At 34.2% G+C, this 19,174-nt stretch overlaps 1 protein-coding gene across 3 annotated transcripts in view; it reads left to right on the forward strand.

The window, feature by feature from the left end:
- SLK (STE20 like kinase) overlaps positions 1–19,174 on the forward strand; it is a 51,823-nt gene that overhangs the window by 17,410 nt on the left and 15,239 nt on the right. For 2 of the 3 annotated variants that reach the window (XM_052798351.1, XM_052798353.1), the window contains exons 2-12: positions 4,181–4,345; positions 6,691–6,739; positions 7,508–7,657; positions 10,208–10,280; positions 10,494–10,688; positions 11,378–11,459; positions 12,446–12,574; positions 14,550–15,968; positions 17,319–17,449; positions 17,717–17,840; positions 18,115–18,294. In XM_052798351.1, the coding sequence (XP_052654311.1) occupies positions 4,181–4,345; positions 6,691–6,739; positions 7,508–7,657; positions 10,208–10,280; positions 10,494–10,688; positions 11,378–11,459; positions 12,446–12,574; positions 14,550–15,968; positions 17,319–17,449; positions 17,717–17,840; positions 18,115–18,294 (2,697 nt within the window). The remainder of the gene's footprint in view (positions 1–4,180; positions 4,346–6,690; positions 6,740–7,507; positions 7,658–10,207; positions 10,281–10,493; positions 10,689–11,377; positions 11,460–12,445; positions 12,575–14,549; positions 15,969–17,318; positions 17,450–17,716; positions 17,841–18,114; positions 18,295–19,174) is intronic. The other variant, XM_052798352.1, reaches the window with a different exon arrangement.

The following is a 19,174-nucleotide window of genomic DNA, read 5'->3' on the forward strand; positions in this document are numbered from 1 at the left end:
GTTATCGGTCTCTTCACAAAGCTTCTGGCTCTGGAACTTATATGTGGTTATATGATACTGTATAAAAATCCAGGATTGATAGGGAGGAGTCACTAATTTCACATACTCGCAGATCCTAGTTTTGTGTAGAATGGTTATTCTTCTTTCTTGTAATGATACGTTTTCAAATTTTTACATTTTTTTGCATTAGGTATCATTGCCATTTTAGTGTGAGGGATTTAGGTTCAGAAGGTAATTTGCAAGTTTTAATTTACAAGATATCGTATTTATTCTATGCAAACCTGCAATCAATCTTTCTAAAAGTACTTTATCTTAGAATTAGGAGAATAACAGTATTTTTCTGTGTGTTTTCTTCTAATGAGGCTGTGCCAACCATTGAGGGAACCATGCTGTAACATACAGTTTGCTATTCCCTTGTGCATACCATCTCTCTGTGAGTTAATGTTTGCTGCAGTAACCTTAAATATATAATCCAAATAGAAGTTTTGGTGGAAGGATTGCAATATTTATGTATTGTTGCATATAATAGTTAATAATATCTATGTCATATTGCATTAGTCAGATCTTGGGGGAATGAGTTATTCCAATTAAGTTTTCAACTATTGTGTATGAATCTTTTGAAAAGATCGAATTTTGTTAATGCAAAGAAAGAAAATCTTTCACCCCCTTATTTCCTTGTCTCCACATAAGGCAGGATTGAACCATAACCATTGAAGATGCCAGTTTGGATTTCTTAGCATAGGACTGAAGCTTAAATCACCTGTCATGGAAGCAGGATCAAATGTATTTAAGCAGAGCGTTTGGAATAACTTGAATTGGTAGTTGAGAGCTAAAATACAGGAAGAAACTGCGGGGCTGCTGAAACAGGACCTATTTTGAAAAGGCAGAACCTCTGAGTAACATGAATGGTTATTTGACTTTAAATGTTCATGTACCCAAATGCAAAATGAGTATATGCAAATCAAAACTGCATGTACACAAACATTTTTGATCCTGCTCTGACCTTTGGAGAATGCTATGTGGCAGAAGAAAGACTTTGGCCAAAGTCTAGAAAAAACAAACATGCCTACGCAAAGCTGTAAATGCTTTTTGTTCCTCTTAATCCAGAGGGTTGGTTTTTTTCCCCATACAATACAGTGCTACATAAATCTTATGCATGAACAGTAAAATCCTTTCCTACACAGTTCAAAAGAGCATATTTATTACGTACTTCTTACAGCAAGTCACATAGATGGATATTTATTATAGAGTGCATTGTGGAGTGGAGACGAATAATGTCTTATTCAAAAAGAACTTTTAAAATAATGTTTAAAATATATAAAGTTGTTGGGGTTTTTTTCAGGTGTAACTTGGTGTATACGTAAAATGTTTTATGAGTCCTCAGAAATACCTGGTGGATATATGCTAATTCTAAAGCTTTTTTCTTTTAAGAACGGGGAAAAATAGTCTGGATCTAGACCTACAAAATTTTACTATCTCAAGTCAGAACAAAGGTGAACATTTGTTTTGTTTATAATTGTTAAGATGCTCATAAAGATAATCATACTGTCTCTATAATCACTTCTGGTTTTTAATGAGGTGTTTTAATAGAGCTACGACAAGGAGGAAATAAAAGAAACTTATTCAAAGCAGATTTCTAGTTACTTCAAGCAAAAGGATCTGGGAAAAATCAAAATACAACGTACTCTGTCAATAGAAAAAACCAATATATGCTATAAATGCAGCAAACTCCCTAGCATGTAATCATGCATGCTAATTAACCAATGCCTGCCTCTCTCTCAAAAGTGAAACTGAATCTGAAAACAGTAACATCTGTTATTGTTACCTGATGTAGAAGTTTAAAATAGTTTTATTTAAACAAAATATTATTACCATTATATAGTTTACATGCAAATTTGTGTAAAAATGAATTTCAGAATTTTTTTCATGCCTTTTTTTTTTAAGTGTCCTTCTTGTAAGATACAGTGGAGAGTGTGTGGCCATGCATGTTTCAAAAAAGTAAATTTACAGTTAATATTTGAATTCTTTAGAAAAGTGCTTTAACAACCATTTTTCTGCACTTGTAAAGCTACCAAGTCTAATTCTGTTGTGGAGTCAGGCATCTGTTTCACCTTTCATGTTTAATTTACAGTGCAGCTCTAGAATTGGAAGGTTGGTCTTTCATTCTTGCTATGAAGCATGAAACCAAAACAAATTATGTTTGCGTTATTAAGCAGACCTTTTTCTTTTTATTAGTAGAATGTGTGTTGGAAAACTTCTCAGTAGTTTGTTTTCAAATAATGTTATGCAGATCCCTTATCTTTGTTGTTAAAAATGGAAGAGCAAATATTGAGGTTGGGAAGATTGGTTGTTTTCTGTTTTGGAAAGAATATTGAGATAAAAATAAATGTTACAGGATACCTTTACCCGCAACATAAGATGAAACAGCTAGGACTACGCTTATAAGTGCGTTTTGCTGTTACTGCTGTTTTACTGGATGTTATCATAAATATTTGTCTTTAAATATTTTATTCTTTTTTGCCACATTGAGAGAATTATTTATGGCTGTGAAAGTAATATTTAGACTTTGGAAGTAATTCTTAGAAATTTTTACTTGCTGCCTGATACCAGCTTTTGTCCTATACTAGTATAAATGAGATTAGGTGACAAAAGTCAGGTTTTGGGATTCTTGCTGTGTCCTGTCCTGGGTCATCTCAGCTAGGTTTGGGGCCAAGATGCCCCGTGCACCAGCCGCACCAGCCGAGACAGTATGAACCACCTTGTGATGCTTCACATCAGGAGTCAGAATTGCCCCTGCAGGGCAGTTCTTGTCTTTTGCTGCTTTGGAGAGAGCCTATGTCCCTACTTCTCATTTAATTTCATTTGAATGTCAAAAGCTAGGTGGAGTAAACCCAGGCCTTTTCTTCATGGTCTTTACATATAATTGGTGAAGTAGATTTTAGTCCTACAACTTAATTTATTCAGAGGGAAAAGGTAACCACTGGAAACGCCTTGACAAACTAGTGGTTTTATGATGGCTTGAGAAAATACACTTTCTTATTTAAAGTTTGCTAAATAACAAGTTACAGTATTCCTTCAAACATAACTTGCAAGAAAATTATTAGAAAGTGTGAATAATTTTGTGTATGTATGTCTATATGTACACACACATACAGGCTGTGTGTTTAATATTTGCTTTATCCCTTACATATTAAAAAAAAAAAAATCTCACCTTGCCTAGTTTTGCTGGATTAGTTTCTCAGCAATATCCTGTGAATAAGTATTTGCAGCAACTGGTTTCTGAAATTTTTTGCTATTTAAATAACAGTCACTCTAATTGTTTGTAATTTCTTCTTTTTAAAAAAAGCCAAAGAATATTTAAATGCATAGCAGAAATGCATTTTTTTTTTTTTTCTCCTTGGGTATGCAAGGTCTTGTTTTCCTCTTGCTTTTCAAGTCAAAATCTTACTTGTTCTCCGGTTAACTTTATCACTACAGGAGTTGTAGCTCCCTAGTCTTGAGGTGTGGAGTAATAAAGTAGAGGCTGGTAGCATTTTCAGCGTGGCCAACTTCAATGAGTAGCCATCTGTGGAAGTCCTCCTAGACTTCTGAAGCAAAGAGAGTAAAATGCCCAGACAAATTAACGATGGCTTGGCAGCTTTTTAATATGGGAGCTTGAATAAAGCCCCTGGCTGAAGAAGAGCGTAACCTATTGATTACTGGTAGAGGATCTGTTTTTCTGTGTGGCTTTGTGAACAGCTGTGCTGCCACAATGTGGGGAGTGTCAGAAAGGCAAGAATGTGCAGTCAGAAATGAGAAGGTGGAGGCTACTTCATACTGCTTGTCAAGTGTTAATAGTTTTTTGAGGAGCAGCACAAAACTTCATCTGAGGAGTACTAAATAGTAACGACCCTAAGCTATTGGCTGCATGATGGTTTAAAGAATGTGACGAGAATTAAGTATTTTTATATTCCTGTCTTTCGTTCATTGTTCCTTCACTTGGAGAAAAGTTATTAAACCCTTTTTCTGCTGGATTTTATCTAGTCTTTAATATGCAGGTATTCTTTTTGTAGAGAAACTACCTAAAGGCAGGAAAATAGTACAGAACTGTCGAGAGGGGTTTTGTTAGTGTTTTTCTTTTTTTGCTGATGACAGTTGTCTGGTGAAATTCACATATATATGTTTGCTGTGACTTTTATAGGCTCAAAACAAAGAAACAAAAGTACTGGCTGCTGCAAAGGTGATTGATACTAAATCGGAAGAAGAACTTGAAGATTACATGGTTGAGATTGATATTTTAGCATCCTGTGATCATCCTAATATTGTTAAGCTCCTAGATGCTTTCTACTATGAAAACAATCTGTGGGTAGGTATTTTTTCATCTCTGAATGCTTTTACTTATTTCAAAAGGTTATTGAAATTACATTTTTTTTCTTGACTTGAATAAAAGATTATTTGTCAATCACATTTCTTCTGGGTTGTTGCTGTTGGGATAACTATTCAGTTTCAAAACTAATTTGTAAATTGTGAGTATGACTTTTAGGAAATTGTCACTGTAAAATTGAGCTACACAGAGTCATTTGGTCAGGAGTTTGAATCTAAAATTTGGAAATTAGCAGTTCATTTTGGTGTATGGAGAGAGTTCTTAGTGCTTATTTGTAACAGCAGGCCTCAGATTTTAATTACATTAGCATAATTTAGAGCGAGATTCAGAATCCACAGCTGAAAAATCAATAATGTGCTGAAAAGGACAGCCTGTGAAATATGTGTTTTAGATATGAGTGAATTCATTGGTACTTCAGGTAAAGACAGTTTACCAGGACTTGAACCATAATTAATTTACTTAAAACCTAGATATTTGTACATAGAAGTATAGTGGATATACATATGACTGTACATCACTCTTCTACTATATCCTGTGTACTGAATAGCTTTAGCTATGAATATACAATTTTTTCTTTTAGCTGATCCAATGCAATATTTTTAAGTGCTCTTGGAATTGTACAAAGAATACATGTTTTTTTTAAAAGAGTTTATAATTAAAGATACCTAAAACAAGGAAAAGAAAATTTCCTTGGAGTCTTACAAATATGCTTTATCCTTCAAGCATGAAAACAATGGAAATGTAACACCATGTTTCCTGATGTACGTTTATTTTGATAAGCTTTGTGAAAACTTTGTGTGATCTGAATGCAGAGTAAAATGATATTGTATAAAACAGTGGAACAGTGAAAAAATTTCCATGCATAAAGGTCAGCATGAAAGCAAGTACGCGTAGAGACAGAATATGAAACTGAGCGGACAAGCTTCACTGGCAGAATAAAGATAGGAGTAAATAGTTTGAAAATAAAGTTGTAGATACATAGTTACAGTGAAGTGCAGAGGCATGAAAGTGACAAAGGGAAGGCTATAATGATGTGGTAAGTATACAGAATTTAGTGGAGGAAAAGAAAAAAAGAATGATATTTGGACATAAAATACGCTTTTGCTTTCCAGTTTAGAAACACAATTTCTCTACCAAAGAGACCTTTGTCAGATTGTCGGATCAAACAACAAATTTTAGAGAAAGAAATTCCTTATTTACAATTTCCCACACTTAACTTACTTGGCAGTAGGTATGTAGAAGCATGCAAATGGAATAATGGTTTAAAGGATTTACAGAGTTACATTATATAATATATTTGTTATTACTGTTGTTGTGAGGATTAATTATAATAGTAATTTGAAGTAATATGTAACATAAGTGGTGTATATATGTGTTACGGTATAGGGTATAATCTGAGGTTTCCTCTTTTATGGGCAGTTATACTCTGATTTTAAAAGTACTCTAAAGGAAAAAATTAAGATATTATTTCCCAGGATATTGACTGTTAGGATTCTGACAAGAAATACTCATTAGCTGTCAGGCTGAAAATTATAATTTAATGTTTAAAGTTGAAAATAAAAAAGAAAAAACACATAAGGAAGAGTGGGGTGTCAATCTTGGATGACCTTTCCTCTCTCTTGCTCTCCTCATTCCCTTTGTCTACCCTCCTTCTCCTTGGTGTATGTTCTTTCTGTCCTACATGTCAGCATAGTTTGTGCCCCCAAATAGTTGCAGTTTATTTTTGTTTCAAATGGAAACTGAGAACTGGAGATGGAGTTGTTCTAGTATTACTAGATTCTGGGATAAAAGCCTGATGAAGGCATCAGTGAAAATGCAGGAAAATTTATGTAAACATCTGAATTCAGTTGTTTTCTGTAACTTTTAAGAGTATTTTTCCATATTTTCATCTCATCTGAAACAATATATGAGATAACATCTGCTACTGGAAAATAATGTAGCTCTTAGACTTCTCAGTCAGAGAGATTATAGTATAGAAGTACAGTTTAATAATTGAGAAGTGAGTTTGCAGGGATTATGTAAATAATATTACAAGTCAGATTCAAGCTGACTGTTTTATTATGTTTTAAGTTTTATTATGAAATTTTATATTTGGATTAAAACTTTTGTCTGAGGATCTCCAAGCATTTTTCAAATAATTTGCTTGAGCAGCACAGCCCTACTTTTAGCTGGGTAACAGTATCAATATTTTGTAGAGGTTAGTGAAATAATTTGTCATGGCCAAATAGTCCAAAACTCTGGTCTCCCAATAAAGCTCCTTTAATCAATGGTTCAGTTCAGCAGAACTATTTCATTTGTAATTTCTGTATTCTTTTGTTTATATACAGATCCTGATCGAATTTTGTGCAGGTGGAGCAGTAGATGCAGTAATGTTGGGTAAATAAGTTGTTTCAAATAATAAACTTAATAACATCTTAAAATTATAATATATATTGTAAGACTTGTTTCACATGTATTGTTTTGTAATGCAAATATTTATGTAATTGGTGTGCTATATGTGTTGAATGTCAGGGGTTTTAAATTAGTACTTACACCTATATCTATGGACATTATAACTTCTTAAGTTAGATTAATTTTCTCTCATTTTTAAAGTGTTTATTTACTTTTCAAAACACATTTTTGTCTTGATCCTTTAAATGAATGTGATGAGTTGTTCTCATATGCTTATGGAGCTCTCTGTTGTTATAATATAATCTATATGAGCCTTTTTCAGGATCTCATTCTTCCCCTTCCCCTGCCATCTTCCAAATTGCATAGTGATAGTTTTTTATATTGCATCAACCTTAAAGTTAAATTTTTCTGTGCTTATTCCTCAAATTAGGTGAATGCTAATACCAGTAAGTAAAGGTTCTAGTCTTTAACATCTCTGTGTACCACACAAAAGAACCAATCTCTAAACTATATAGCTTTTTCACAGTTCAGATAGGTACGTATTCATAGTTCATAATGAGGAGGGTTTTGGGTACAAGGAATGAAATTTTTACTGAAAGGAGCAAATATTTTAAGATAGAAGTTTTTTTGACATATGTTGTTCAGACTCTGTCAGATTAATTAATTTTCACATACACTTCTATACAGATTGCTATGAACACGTAACATAAAATGCAAAAATGTTGTGTCTATTTCTGTCTCTCTTTCTCGTAGAGCTTGAAAGGCCATTAACAGAGCCACAGATCAAAGTGGTATGCAGGCAGACACTGGAAGCATTGAACTACTTGCATGAAAATAAGATCATCCACAGAGATCTGAAAGCTGGCAATATTCTTTTCACATTAGATGGAGACATTAAACTAGGTAAGCATGTTGCATATAAAAGTCTTTCCCAGAACTTTGCGTGGTCTTATAATTGTATTTTCCTTAGACTGTAGTTTGGCAGAGTTCAGTATTTATCTATTTAAATATCAATCTAACAATGAGGGTTTAGATGCTTGAGTAAGCGTCCTAACTGTACTTAGCACATCTTTCAGACTACAAAATCAACAGGGGTAAGAGTTGTGTCAATATCTGTGCCAAGTTGCCTAAAGTCAGACACAGGTCCTACTGTTTCTTAGTATAATGTTCTTAATTATACTTACCTTTACTATGGTAACATCAGAAATTCCCTTTGAAGTTGTTAGATTGGAAAATGAACATCCTTCACTATTGCCAAAAACCAGTACCTGGTACCGTTGTCTCTTCCATTATTGAGAGAGAGAGAAGTAATAATCGTAATTACTCAACTTAGTTTTTCCATGCCTTTTTTAATTGTTCGTTGCACTGAATTAAGATAAAACAGTCTGGAAGAAAATGAATACAAGCTTACTATTGTTGATTCCTATTTTTTTATCTGAATTTAAGTAGTCATCCACATTTTCCCTCTGATGTGGTAGGGAATCCATGAGGATTCCTCCATGAAGAACTGACAAAGGACTACTGGTGGTGAATAGTGTCCCTTCATTCAGCCAGGAAAAGATAGGAATTGTCTGGATCTGCTTTGTTCAGGCCTTCATCAGGGGCAAATGTGTATAAGCTGTCAGCCTTTACAGTGGTTCTACCAGTGTCATAGTTCCATGACATAGCAGCTTGCATTCAGGTTTCAAAACCTTCTCTCTACATGATGTGTGTGATTAGTTGTATTTCTTTGGATGCAAGTTACACAGAAGGTAAAGGCAAGGAGAATCAGAAGATCACCACAGTGAACTGGGGCTCTAAATTCCCAGCCTTGCTACAGACGTTCCTTTTAAATGTAAGCAAGACGTGTCCAAATTCACAAATCTATCTACTACCTAACTCGTATTGATCACAGTGTCTCTGTAAGGTATAGTGCATCATCTCTGTTAAGAAGTTTAGAATATTTAAGAACCTGCTTTGCTACATTGATCAGTTAAGTGTATCTGTGCTTTTTGCACGGATTCCATTGCACAAGATTATTACTTGTACATATAATATTTGCATGTGCCTTTCTCTTCATCTGCAAAGTATGGGTAACTTTACTGTTTTGGCTTTTCTTGGAAGCCCGAAGATTTAGTGGTGGCCTTGGTCTCATAGGCCTTCTTTATAAATGTAATAGAACCACTATCTTAGTTTCTTAGTACTACTGTAAAAGAAATCACAGATCATAGCAAAAGTCTCATGGTCAGAGAGAGAATAATTTGTTTCTGTTCATGTTATTTGCCTCATATGACCTGGATCCTCCTCATACAGACTGGAACTATTTTAAGATTTTGTCAAGCTTAGCTGATATACAGCACTGTGCAGGCTCTCAGATACTACTTTACAGTTTAGACCACAGGGAGATTTCTTCCACACATACATTTAGTGATGTATTCAGGTTTGCTGATTAAGATTTCTAAAAAAAGATATACTTTAGTTTTCAAAAGTGTACAGCATCCCTTGAAAGAGTATTTTACTCCTTTTAAACTATTTGCGTTTTGATTCTGGTACACACAGAAATGGGTAATGCCTTGTTTTACAAATATGTGAATGGCAAATAAATTTCCTTCATTGCATTTTATTTGTATAAGGATTTGAGTTTTATTATTTCAGTATCTGTAGCCCCTCAAGACTTCAGTTTTTGCATTTGAACAAATAGGTCTCTTAGTTATTTTTTTTCCCCAGAGCAAAATTAGGCTTCTCAAGTGTTGAGCCCATCAGGTAATTTTGTACAGATTGAAGATGGCAACATAATGGCTATTTTGTCCCTTTGCTCTAATCTCTAGATCTTCATTAAGAAAGTTACATCTATAATAAGCATATAATACATATTTAAATGTTGTCTTTTTTTCTAAGTGGGAAATGTAATGCTTTATAGACAAGTAATAGTAATTGCAAAGGTAAAGTTGATTTTTGGTTGGATGTTACATCAAAGGTGCATATGCAAGCTTTCAGATACGTAATAAAAAGTGAAAAGTCATGTGGAAAGAAACCCTTAAGTAAAAGGGAGAAAGTGGCTTTATGAGAATTTGAGTCCTGAAATTAAAAATGGAACGAGTTGTTGAATTAATGAGAGCTAATGCCATGTCTGAGGAATACAGCCTTCATAGGCTAAAGAAATTATTTTCTAATTAAGATAATTTAACACACTTATTCCTACAGTAAATACATGCATCACTCTTGTCCCACACAGCTCAAGAGTAGCATTACTTTTTTTTTTTAGCAATGGAGAATGTTTATTCAATATCTTTTATTAGAAATGCTATAGAACCTTGGCACTCAGTTACCAAAACACAAATATTTTCATCTCACTTTTAATACGGCAGAGTGTTTGCTCTGGAACATTTACCATTTTAAAAGACAGTTGTAAAATATAAAAATATAATATGTCTTCCACCACCCAGTTAATAGCATTTTACTGTTTGCTTTAAGCGGATTTTGGAGTATCAGCTAAAAACACAAGAACAATACAAAGAAGAGATTCTTTTATTGGTACACCATATTGGTAAGTGTACTGTTTTGTTGACTTTTTAGTATGAACTAATATCTTAAAATTACTTTTGTTGTTAATATTACAAGCTTGATACAATATCGTGTAAATATATTAAGTGAGAGTAGAATGTGCTTCTTAAAATGCTTCAGTGAATTTATTTAGAACCTTTTTCAGAGCAGGTAAGAGTGCATTTTCTAATCTGGTACTTCATTATTTTCTTTGCAGGATGGCTCCAGAAGTAGTAATGTGCGAGACCTCTAAAGACAGGCCTTACGATTACAAAGCTGATATTTGGTCTCTTGGCATTACTTTAATAGAAATGGCTCAAATAGAGCCACCTCATCATGAATTAAATCCAATGCGAGTGCTTCTGAAAATAGCAAAATCTGATCCGCCTACATTAGCACAGCCTTCAAAATGGTTAGTATTTTGTTTACAACTTTCCCACCCCAATTTGTAGATTTTGAGTATGAGGCATGCCAATTCATATTATTTGCTAAACTTATGTTCATGGGCATAGACCTGTTGAACTTTACAGGACTAGCTTTATGCATAAAGTCAGTTACGTATTCTATATATGCTTGTTTGTACATGTATACATACATACGTATGTCTCCTTATCCAATTGGGACTATGGTCTTTTTGTCATAGTTCTGTATAGAAGCTTTTATACTGAAATATTTTGCAGATTTTGCATTAAAATGTATGCAAAATAGCTTTTTACAAATGCATTAAAAGATCTGAAGACCATTTGAAAATCGGGTAAAAGGAGACTTCAGTGTTTTTATACTAAGAAAACATTTTAAAAAGCCGTTACCTATTTGGTCATTTTAATATCTTTATGTGATTCAGTTAGTCATACAGCAGATGTGGTGTATTAAAAATCAAGAGTCAAAAGTAAGCTCTTCTATTAATGGACAAACATTTTAAAGATTGTATTTGTGCCACATTGGTCTTTGCATTCCTGTACTACCTTTGTGTTTTCCTAAATCAATGGAAGGACCTGGAGTTGCAGTGTAGATGCATGTGAAAGCAAAAGAATATTTTGCTATACCCTAGTTTGATGTCAAGACAAAGGAAGAACCACTACCTGTTTGCTTTTTGCGTAGGTCATCAGATTTTAAAGATTTTCTGAAGAAATGTTTGGAAAAGAATGTAGATGCAAGGTGGAGTGCAACTCAACTTCTACAGGTAGGAAGAGTTAATTGTTCAGAACTATTGTTTAAAGGCAAGCATATTTTGTATTTTTTAAAAGCAGAGCAGTATTATAGTAACTATTTAAACAACTTCCAATTAAGTGTTCATACACAATCTGTTTTTAACATTGTTGCATTGATACTTATTTGGTAAAATCTGATTAAATGATAACCAAGTGCAGAGCAAATTCTTTGTTTACATATTTTGATGTAATATAACATTACTTTGCATAAGTATTTATACTTTGATACTTATAATGGATGAAGGAGATATTTACATAAGTAGTCAATTGCTGACAGGTGTTTTAAAAGCTTTAGTGCTCAGCCCTCCTCTGTAATGCTGTCACTGCAGAATAGCTAAACAGGACTGGATGTGACTAGGTACATTTGATTCTGTTTAACGTCAGCACGCATTTACTTTATCCAGAATACATCCGGCATATGTTGAATAGATTTAAGCAGCAGGGCCAAGCAGAGAAAGAAGATTGAGACAGTAGAAGAACAGGTAGCTGTTTCCTCTTAAAGAAAAATGTAGAACTCTATGTTCTTGTTAGGAAAAATTGTTATAAAGACAATGCAGATTTTTTTCTGAAAAGAATATTTCTACATAACGCTTATCAGAAAATAATTTAACTGTGGAACTGAAATGAAACTTGTTTCCAGGAAAAATAACTTTTAAGAAAATCTTTCTACTTCTATTCTTTGGATTGTGAAACAGGTCAGTATAGATGAGTTATTTGTATTTTTAGCAAGTTTGTTAGACTACTTACACAGTATATTTGAATACAAATGTTTCGATTTTAAAAATTCTGCAGAATAAAAACATTACAATAGTTATGATTAATGTTAACTGTAAATCTTCAAGTTTGAGAAAACCAAAGTAACATTTCTCCGAAGTTATATTTCCTTCAAGTTACAATTTTCCCACTGTGTACAATGGAGTCAGCACTTAATATTGTGCTTATTTTTTATTTTCACAAGCATCCATTTGTTACTGTTACTTCCAATAAACCAATAAGAGAATTGATTGCAGAAGCTAAGGCTGAAGTTACAGAAGAAGTTGAAGACGGTAAAGATGAGGATGAAGAAGAAGAAACAGAAAATTCCCTGGTCAGTTTAAAATTTACTTTTTAAAATATGCAACTAGTTTCAATCACTATTTTCCTATGGAGAGCTCAGTTTCTGATGTACTACCCAACTTTTTCATCAAGTCTTCTAAGAATAACAACATAAACATACTCTAACCTTATTACAAAATAAGTAGTCAGCATTGTCAAAATTAGCATGTTCTTAAACTCCTTAAGAACTAATAGTAAAGAATATTATCTTCATTTATTTTTACATGTTTATGTAGTATAGAATTTTAAAAATCCAGATACTGATTTTTATATAAATGGTTTTAAGTCAAAATGACTAGATGAACAAGTAAATGTATATTTGTATTCTGTAAGATGTTTAAAACTTTAAGGAAGGTATGTGACCATTATGCTATAAACTAAGTTTGTGATTTTACAGCATGGCTATCAAAGGAAAAAAAAACCAAACCCCCCATATTTTACCACGACAGGATTGCATTTATGAATGTATTTCTAAAGATGCTTAAGAGTCTTACAACGCAAATGCAGTTCCTCAAAGGGCAAAGCTGTGAAGTTCAATGAAATGGTAGTAGGTTGCAGAGTATACAGGTAGTGTGCTTTCTGACTCAACTGGCTCAAGCCCTGTAAACATGCATGGTGACCAGTACCACCAGTAGCTGCCATTACCAGCAATGGTAAAGAAGCCAAATGCACGTGCACAAGAAGCACGCCTCCATTTCCTCCTCACCCCTCACCACGCTAGTCACATCCCCTGGCCTTCATACCACTTTCCCTGTCCACCCCAGCAGATCTCCAAGCGTGCATTCCCACTGACTTCCTCCAGGACTTATTCTCTATCTCCTAAGGCATCACCTGCCACCCCCCTCTGCTGATTAGCTACTAAGCCATCAATCCCTGGGAGGATTGGAGTGAAGTCCACACTGTGACTCAATTTTAAGTCTGGACACAAGCAGCAGTTTAAGAAACTGTGAGGTAGATGCATTTATATTATTTACTTGTGGCAGTTTTATGAACTGCTTGGAGATCAACACTAAGCTTCTACAACAACTACCTGAAGAAATCTTTTAAATGCACTTTTGACTTTAAAGGAATTGTTTTCGGTATGCTTAGAAAAACCTTAAGGTAGGAAATGCGCGATCAAACCCATGCTTGTTACAATAGCTAACCTAGTATATTCCCAATGGCAAATCAGAAGCCTGATCTGCAAATTACAGGGTTCCAAAGTAAATATAGACAGAGAGATCTCGCAATCGCTTTGAAGAGTGGAAGGGCAATTATGGTTAAAATGATACTTTATTAGTATATTCTTCTTTGTATGGCTTTATGTAATCTGATAACATTCATTCATATTCCAGCAGCAGCAATTTCTACAGTTACATAACTGTTTCTATTCCGGTTTCGTATTGCCACTTAATCAGATCTTCTGGAGGTTTTCACCATTTTAATGGAGTTTCACAGTGATTAAAAAAACAGACTAAAGAATTTTCAGACATTTTTAACAAAGAACACAACGAAAGATACTCTTTTTGTTGAAGCAGAAGGAGGTCTTAATATTGCGTTTTATCAGTGCTGAACTAACTAAAGCTACACAGCTTCTTCCTAGCCAAACTGGCACAGACATGTGTCTTTCAACCAGGGAACTGAACTAATAAAAAAAAAAAAAAGCAACTTTACTGGAAAAAGACTCTTGAAGATTCTGGTAAGCATGAGGCAGAGGGCTGACCATGATCCCTTTCCTTCAGTCACAGTATATTTTGTTAAATTATGAGAGATGAAAGAGGGTTCCTGTGAAACTGTTCTGTTCAGAGCCTGTCTGCAGTTCATGCACTTGTTCTGTGGTAATACCAAGTGAAGTACTCCGAGATTATCAGATTCATGTAACTCTGCCTGTAAATACAATATTAATCTCTGTTCGGGTATTCTTCAATAGAACTGTGCTTTAATTAAGTAGAAAATGATTAAATATTTTTCTTCCTTTAATTTTTTAGCAGTTACCCGCAGAGAAGCGTGCATCCTCTGACCTTAGTATTGCCAGCTCTGAAGAGGATAAACTTTCACAGAATGCCTCTGTTCTGGAATCTCTTTCTGAGAAAACAGAAAGTAATGCAATTGAGGACAAAGCCAGCACTATGTTTCCAGATGACAAAACAACTGGAGATGAATCTGAGGACATTAAATTTAGGAAAACAGCTGATAACATATGCAGTACTACTGTTGGTGATGTGAAAGTGCAGAATGGTTCTGTGCCAACTGGTGAAGATGAGCAAGGCAAAATAGCGCCAGCTGAAAAGAATACAGAAAGCCTGGAAAAAACACATGAAGATACAGAACCCCAGAAAGGAGGGAAAGAACTTGATGTGGTAACAAAATCAGAAATAAAGGATGAACCCAACCTAAAAACAGAGAAAGAAAATGACATGGGAAATGAACAGACAGAAGATAATAAACTGAAAATAGTACCTACAACTGAAAATAGTGTACAAACCAAAGAAGCCATTTCTAAGGAAACTGGTGAAAAAGAAGAGAAGAGAACAGTTCTCTCAGAAAGTAAGGAAGAAAAGGTCCCTGCAGAAAATACTATAGAGCAAAAGGAAGATAAAGATGACGCTCAGAAAGATGCAATAATAGACACTACTACAGAAACTCTACCTAATGCTGCAGATAAAGTGGCTGATGAAGAAAAGGAACTAATAAAGCATGGAATTGACAACATTAAGGAGATAGGTGGTATTGCTGAAACACAGATCAGTGATGGGGATAAAATACCTGAGACGGAGGATAAGCCAGTGGAAAGTCAGGCTAAGCAGGTCCATGAGATAATCAGCTCTGAAGAAACTCTATCGGAAAGCCAAGATAAAGTGATCAAAGTAGACAAGAAACTGGCAGAAAGTGAAAATGAGGATATTAGTGATATAAGCAGCATGGAGGAAACAGAGATCAAAGACTCTGGAAAAGAAGACATAGACCAGAAGGCAATACAGAGCAAGCCTGAGGATATTTCTAATAAAGCGGTGGATAAACTGACTGATATGGACCAAAATTCAGAAGAGTGCAGACCTGAGAATATCCAGGAAAACAGTACTCGGATAGATAAAGAACATTCAGACGTTACTTCTGATGAAATAATGAAGAATAAGCTTCAAGATGTTGTCAATGAACAAGCTGACAACTCTGAAGTTACTGCAGTCCCCAGTATTAGTATTAGCACTGAAGAAAATGAGGAGAAAGTCAAAACAGATAATCAAGACAATACTGAAACTTTACAGCAGCTAGAATCGGAGAATTTGAAAGAAAATGATACAGATTCAGGCACTGGTTCTACGGCTGATAACAGCAGCATTGATTTGAACTTGTCAATTTCCAGTTTCCTTAGTAAAAACAAAGAGACAGGATCAATATCTTTACAGGTAAGTATAAGCAATCATATATTTTTATATAAAATCCTATGTAAGCGTGACCCTTAAATTATCTCCAAGTTTGACCTTTGCAACAAAGAAAATTGAGTGAGAAACTAGTATGACTGTGGAATATAAAACTTTGTAGAAACCGAAGTATTCTAAATTGCGTGCTTTAACAATATCTGGATTTTGTGCAGTTATGCAGCAAAGCTAGAAGCTACGGAGCTGCTAATTATTTTCTTATTGCATAATTGTATTTTAAAAATGTAGACTAGCATATAACACGAAGTCTGACAATATTAAAGGTGAAGATTTGTGAATGGTTGTAGTTCAAAGCTGATATTCAAGAAGTTCAATGCCTTACTCTGCACAGAATTCCTGTTTTCACAGGACAAATCTCTTACAACATCTGATCTTATATTGAATTCCTGTCACTTCCATCTTCTGTCTCTGTTTATATTTAGAAGATCTAAGGCAGATAGTCTCTCAGGTTTGTTTGTTTCGAACACTGTACTCCTATGGTTGTTCTATATCAATGCAATTATGCCAGTATGAATGAGCTTATTCAGAGGAAGCACATTCCAGATTATGAACTTTATTTACATCTTTATACTAATATGATTATAGCCATACTAGGTTAGTAACTGTGTAACCATGGGTTTGAAGAAAACAAAACAAACCCAAAAAACAACAACAAAAAAAAACCCAAACAAAAATCATACCTTGGCATAGCTGTGCTAAGCATGACTTCAAGGTGTTTGCAGTAGCCCTAACACAATGGAGATGCAGTTTCAGCTGGGGTCTCTTTTCTCTTGTAATGTAACAATAGCAGCTCTGAGAAGTGAGATTTCTCCAGTTCTGTCAGCAAGATCATCACATGATTTCTGACTAATATATATGAATTAAAAAAAAAATAACCCTTGCTTGTTTCACTTATTTCAAAAGCAGAAGTAGGTGAGTAAATTGCTATTCTGTTTCAGTACTATTTTTCAGAATTAAATATCTTTTTTGGTGACTGGGAAAATTATGGTCGAAAGCAAACAGTAATTGCAACTGTCTTCAGCTCTTGAAAATAAAACTGTATCAGTTCTGTTCAGGGTTTACGTAGATTTTTTTTTTTTTCCTGGCAATTTAGATGATCAGTAATTACAGGTTTCCTTTGCTGACTAGATAAAGTTTCAGTACATTAGAATTTTTCAAGTTCTCAATTGATCAGTGAGGTACCTGATAAGTGAGAAGAACTCCTGTTTACTATACGGTAGGCCTTCACAGAAATATTTGAAATAATTGAATATTAAGAAAAAAGAGAAAAAAAGGATATAACTTAAGTACAGAATAACTTAACAATGCTTTATTCAGGAAACTAGAAGACAGAAGAAAACTTTAAAGAAAACTCGGAAGTTTGTTGTTGATGGAGTAGAAGTGAGTGTAACCACATCAAAAATAGTTACTGAAAATGACTCGAAGAGTGAAGAAATGCGATTTCTACGGTAAGTGTTTTTAAAAGTAAAATTTACAAGAAGTTAGCAGCTAATTTTTTTCCTCTCTGAATAAAAGAAGGGGGCTAGTGATTTTTTCTGTAATACTTGGGTATTAATTTCAATTATTTTGTTAGTAGAAAGGAATGTAAAGTGTTTAAGACAATAAATTCAAAACCAGCTTTACTGGACCTAAGTTTTAGATGCTTTTTTCATCTTTTGTAATTTTCCACTTCTTTTGTTTTCCCATCAATATTAAGTGTTCTTTTTCATTATTAGACGTCAAGAGCTAAGAGAGCTAAGACTTCTTCAGAAAGAGGAGCAGAGAGCCCAACAGCAACTCAGTAATAAGCTTTTGCAACAGAGAGAACAGATGTACAGACGTTTTGAACAGGAAATGACAGTGAGTTTCTGGACTTTGGTGCTCTTAAAATATGACATCTTGATGGAGTAGGCAGAATACTACTAGCAGCAATCAGGTGTTTCCTTTTATGATGGCTATAGCTTAGTTTTCATTCTTGTTAATAAATGGCAATATTTTCCATTGTGGGGTGCCTAGCTTGTATGCTAGAACTCACGTGCCAGAACAGTTCATCACAGCCACCTTCTGCTGTGGTACAGCACTTCACTGAACATAGTTTAGTTTTCTAAAAAAAGATGCCAATTTATTTTTACAGAGTAAAAAGCGACAGTATGATCAAGAAATAGAAAATCTAGAAAAACAGCAGAAACAGACAATAGAGCGCTTGGAACAGGAACACACAAATCGTTTACGAGATGAAGCAAAACGGATCAAAGCAGAACAGGAGAAGGAATTGTCCAAATTCCAGAACATGCTGAAGAACAAAAAAAAGGAGGTAAGAGACAATGATGATAATATAGGAAATAAGGAGTATGGGCATAACAAACAGTTGAGATTAGGCCTCCCAAAAGCCCTGTCAACCTCATGTGCTGTACTGAGTTGTGGAAGGGTTACTAGCAGTCTGTATTATTTCTTTTGTTTTGCTGCCTAAAGTGAAATACAAACAGCTAACAGGAAGATTTAGGTATTGACTTAATCTAGAAAACATCACCAAGTTAGAAGACTTTGTTTCACAGAATCTTTAATAAAATACTTTGTCTCAAATATTAAATCAAGAATAAGTATTTTCTTAATGATTGTGAAAAATATTTGAGCTTTCTACTTTAAACAAATCCAGCTATAGCTACTTAGTAAATACTTATCAAATTAGACTTTCGAAGAAAAGAGTATGGTCTTGATCACTACTGAGAACCACTTAAATTCCAGAGGTTTTTTAATTGTTGTTAAGAGTAATTTGTTAGATTTTTATTGAATGTGTGCTGCTGCTGTTTAGAATTTCTTTATATGAAGTGAGCAGTTATATGGGTTTAGGTTTTTAACTCAAAAAAGAAAGTCAGGAGAGAAAAGTCTGGATAACCTAAAATCTTTTACAGTTAATTTCATACATGTCATACAGTTAAGGCAAAATGAATGACTTTTGACACTTGACACCTTATGCTATTAATTTGTTTGTATTAGAGTAAGAGAAGGTGATGTGTTTCCTTATGGATTTTGCATATTAAAAGCTGTTTTATTTCATTTTCAGATCAGTTGTGTAGTGCTCGTTTGTATATAAATGGTTCTAGCGTTTGCTCTAATAGTTACTAGACTCACAGACATCCCTTTAGAAATCTGTACTGTCCATGCTTTTGCATAGAATGATCCTGTAGTACAAA

Source organism: Harpia harpyja, chromosome 10, assembly GCF_026419915.1.
Source record: "Harpia harpyja isolate bHarHar1 chromosome 10, bHarHar1 primary haplotype, whole genome shotgun sequence".
Classification (NCBI taxonomy): Eukaryota; Metazoa; Chordata; class Aves; order Accipitriformes; family Accipitridae; genus Harpia; species Harpia harpyja.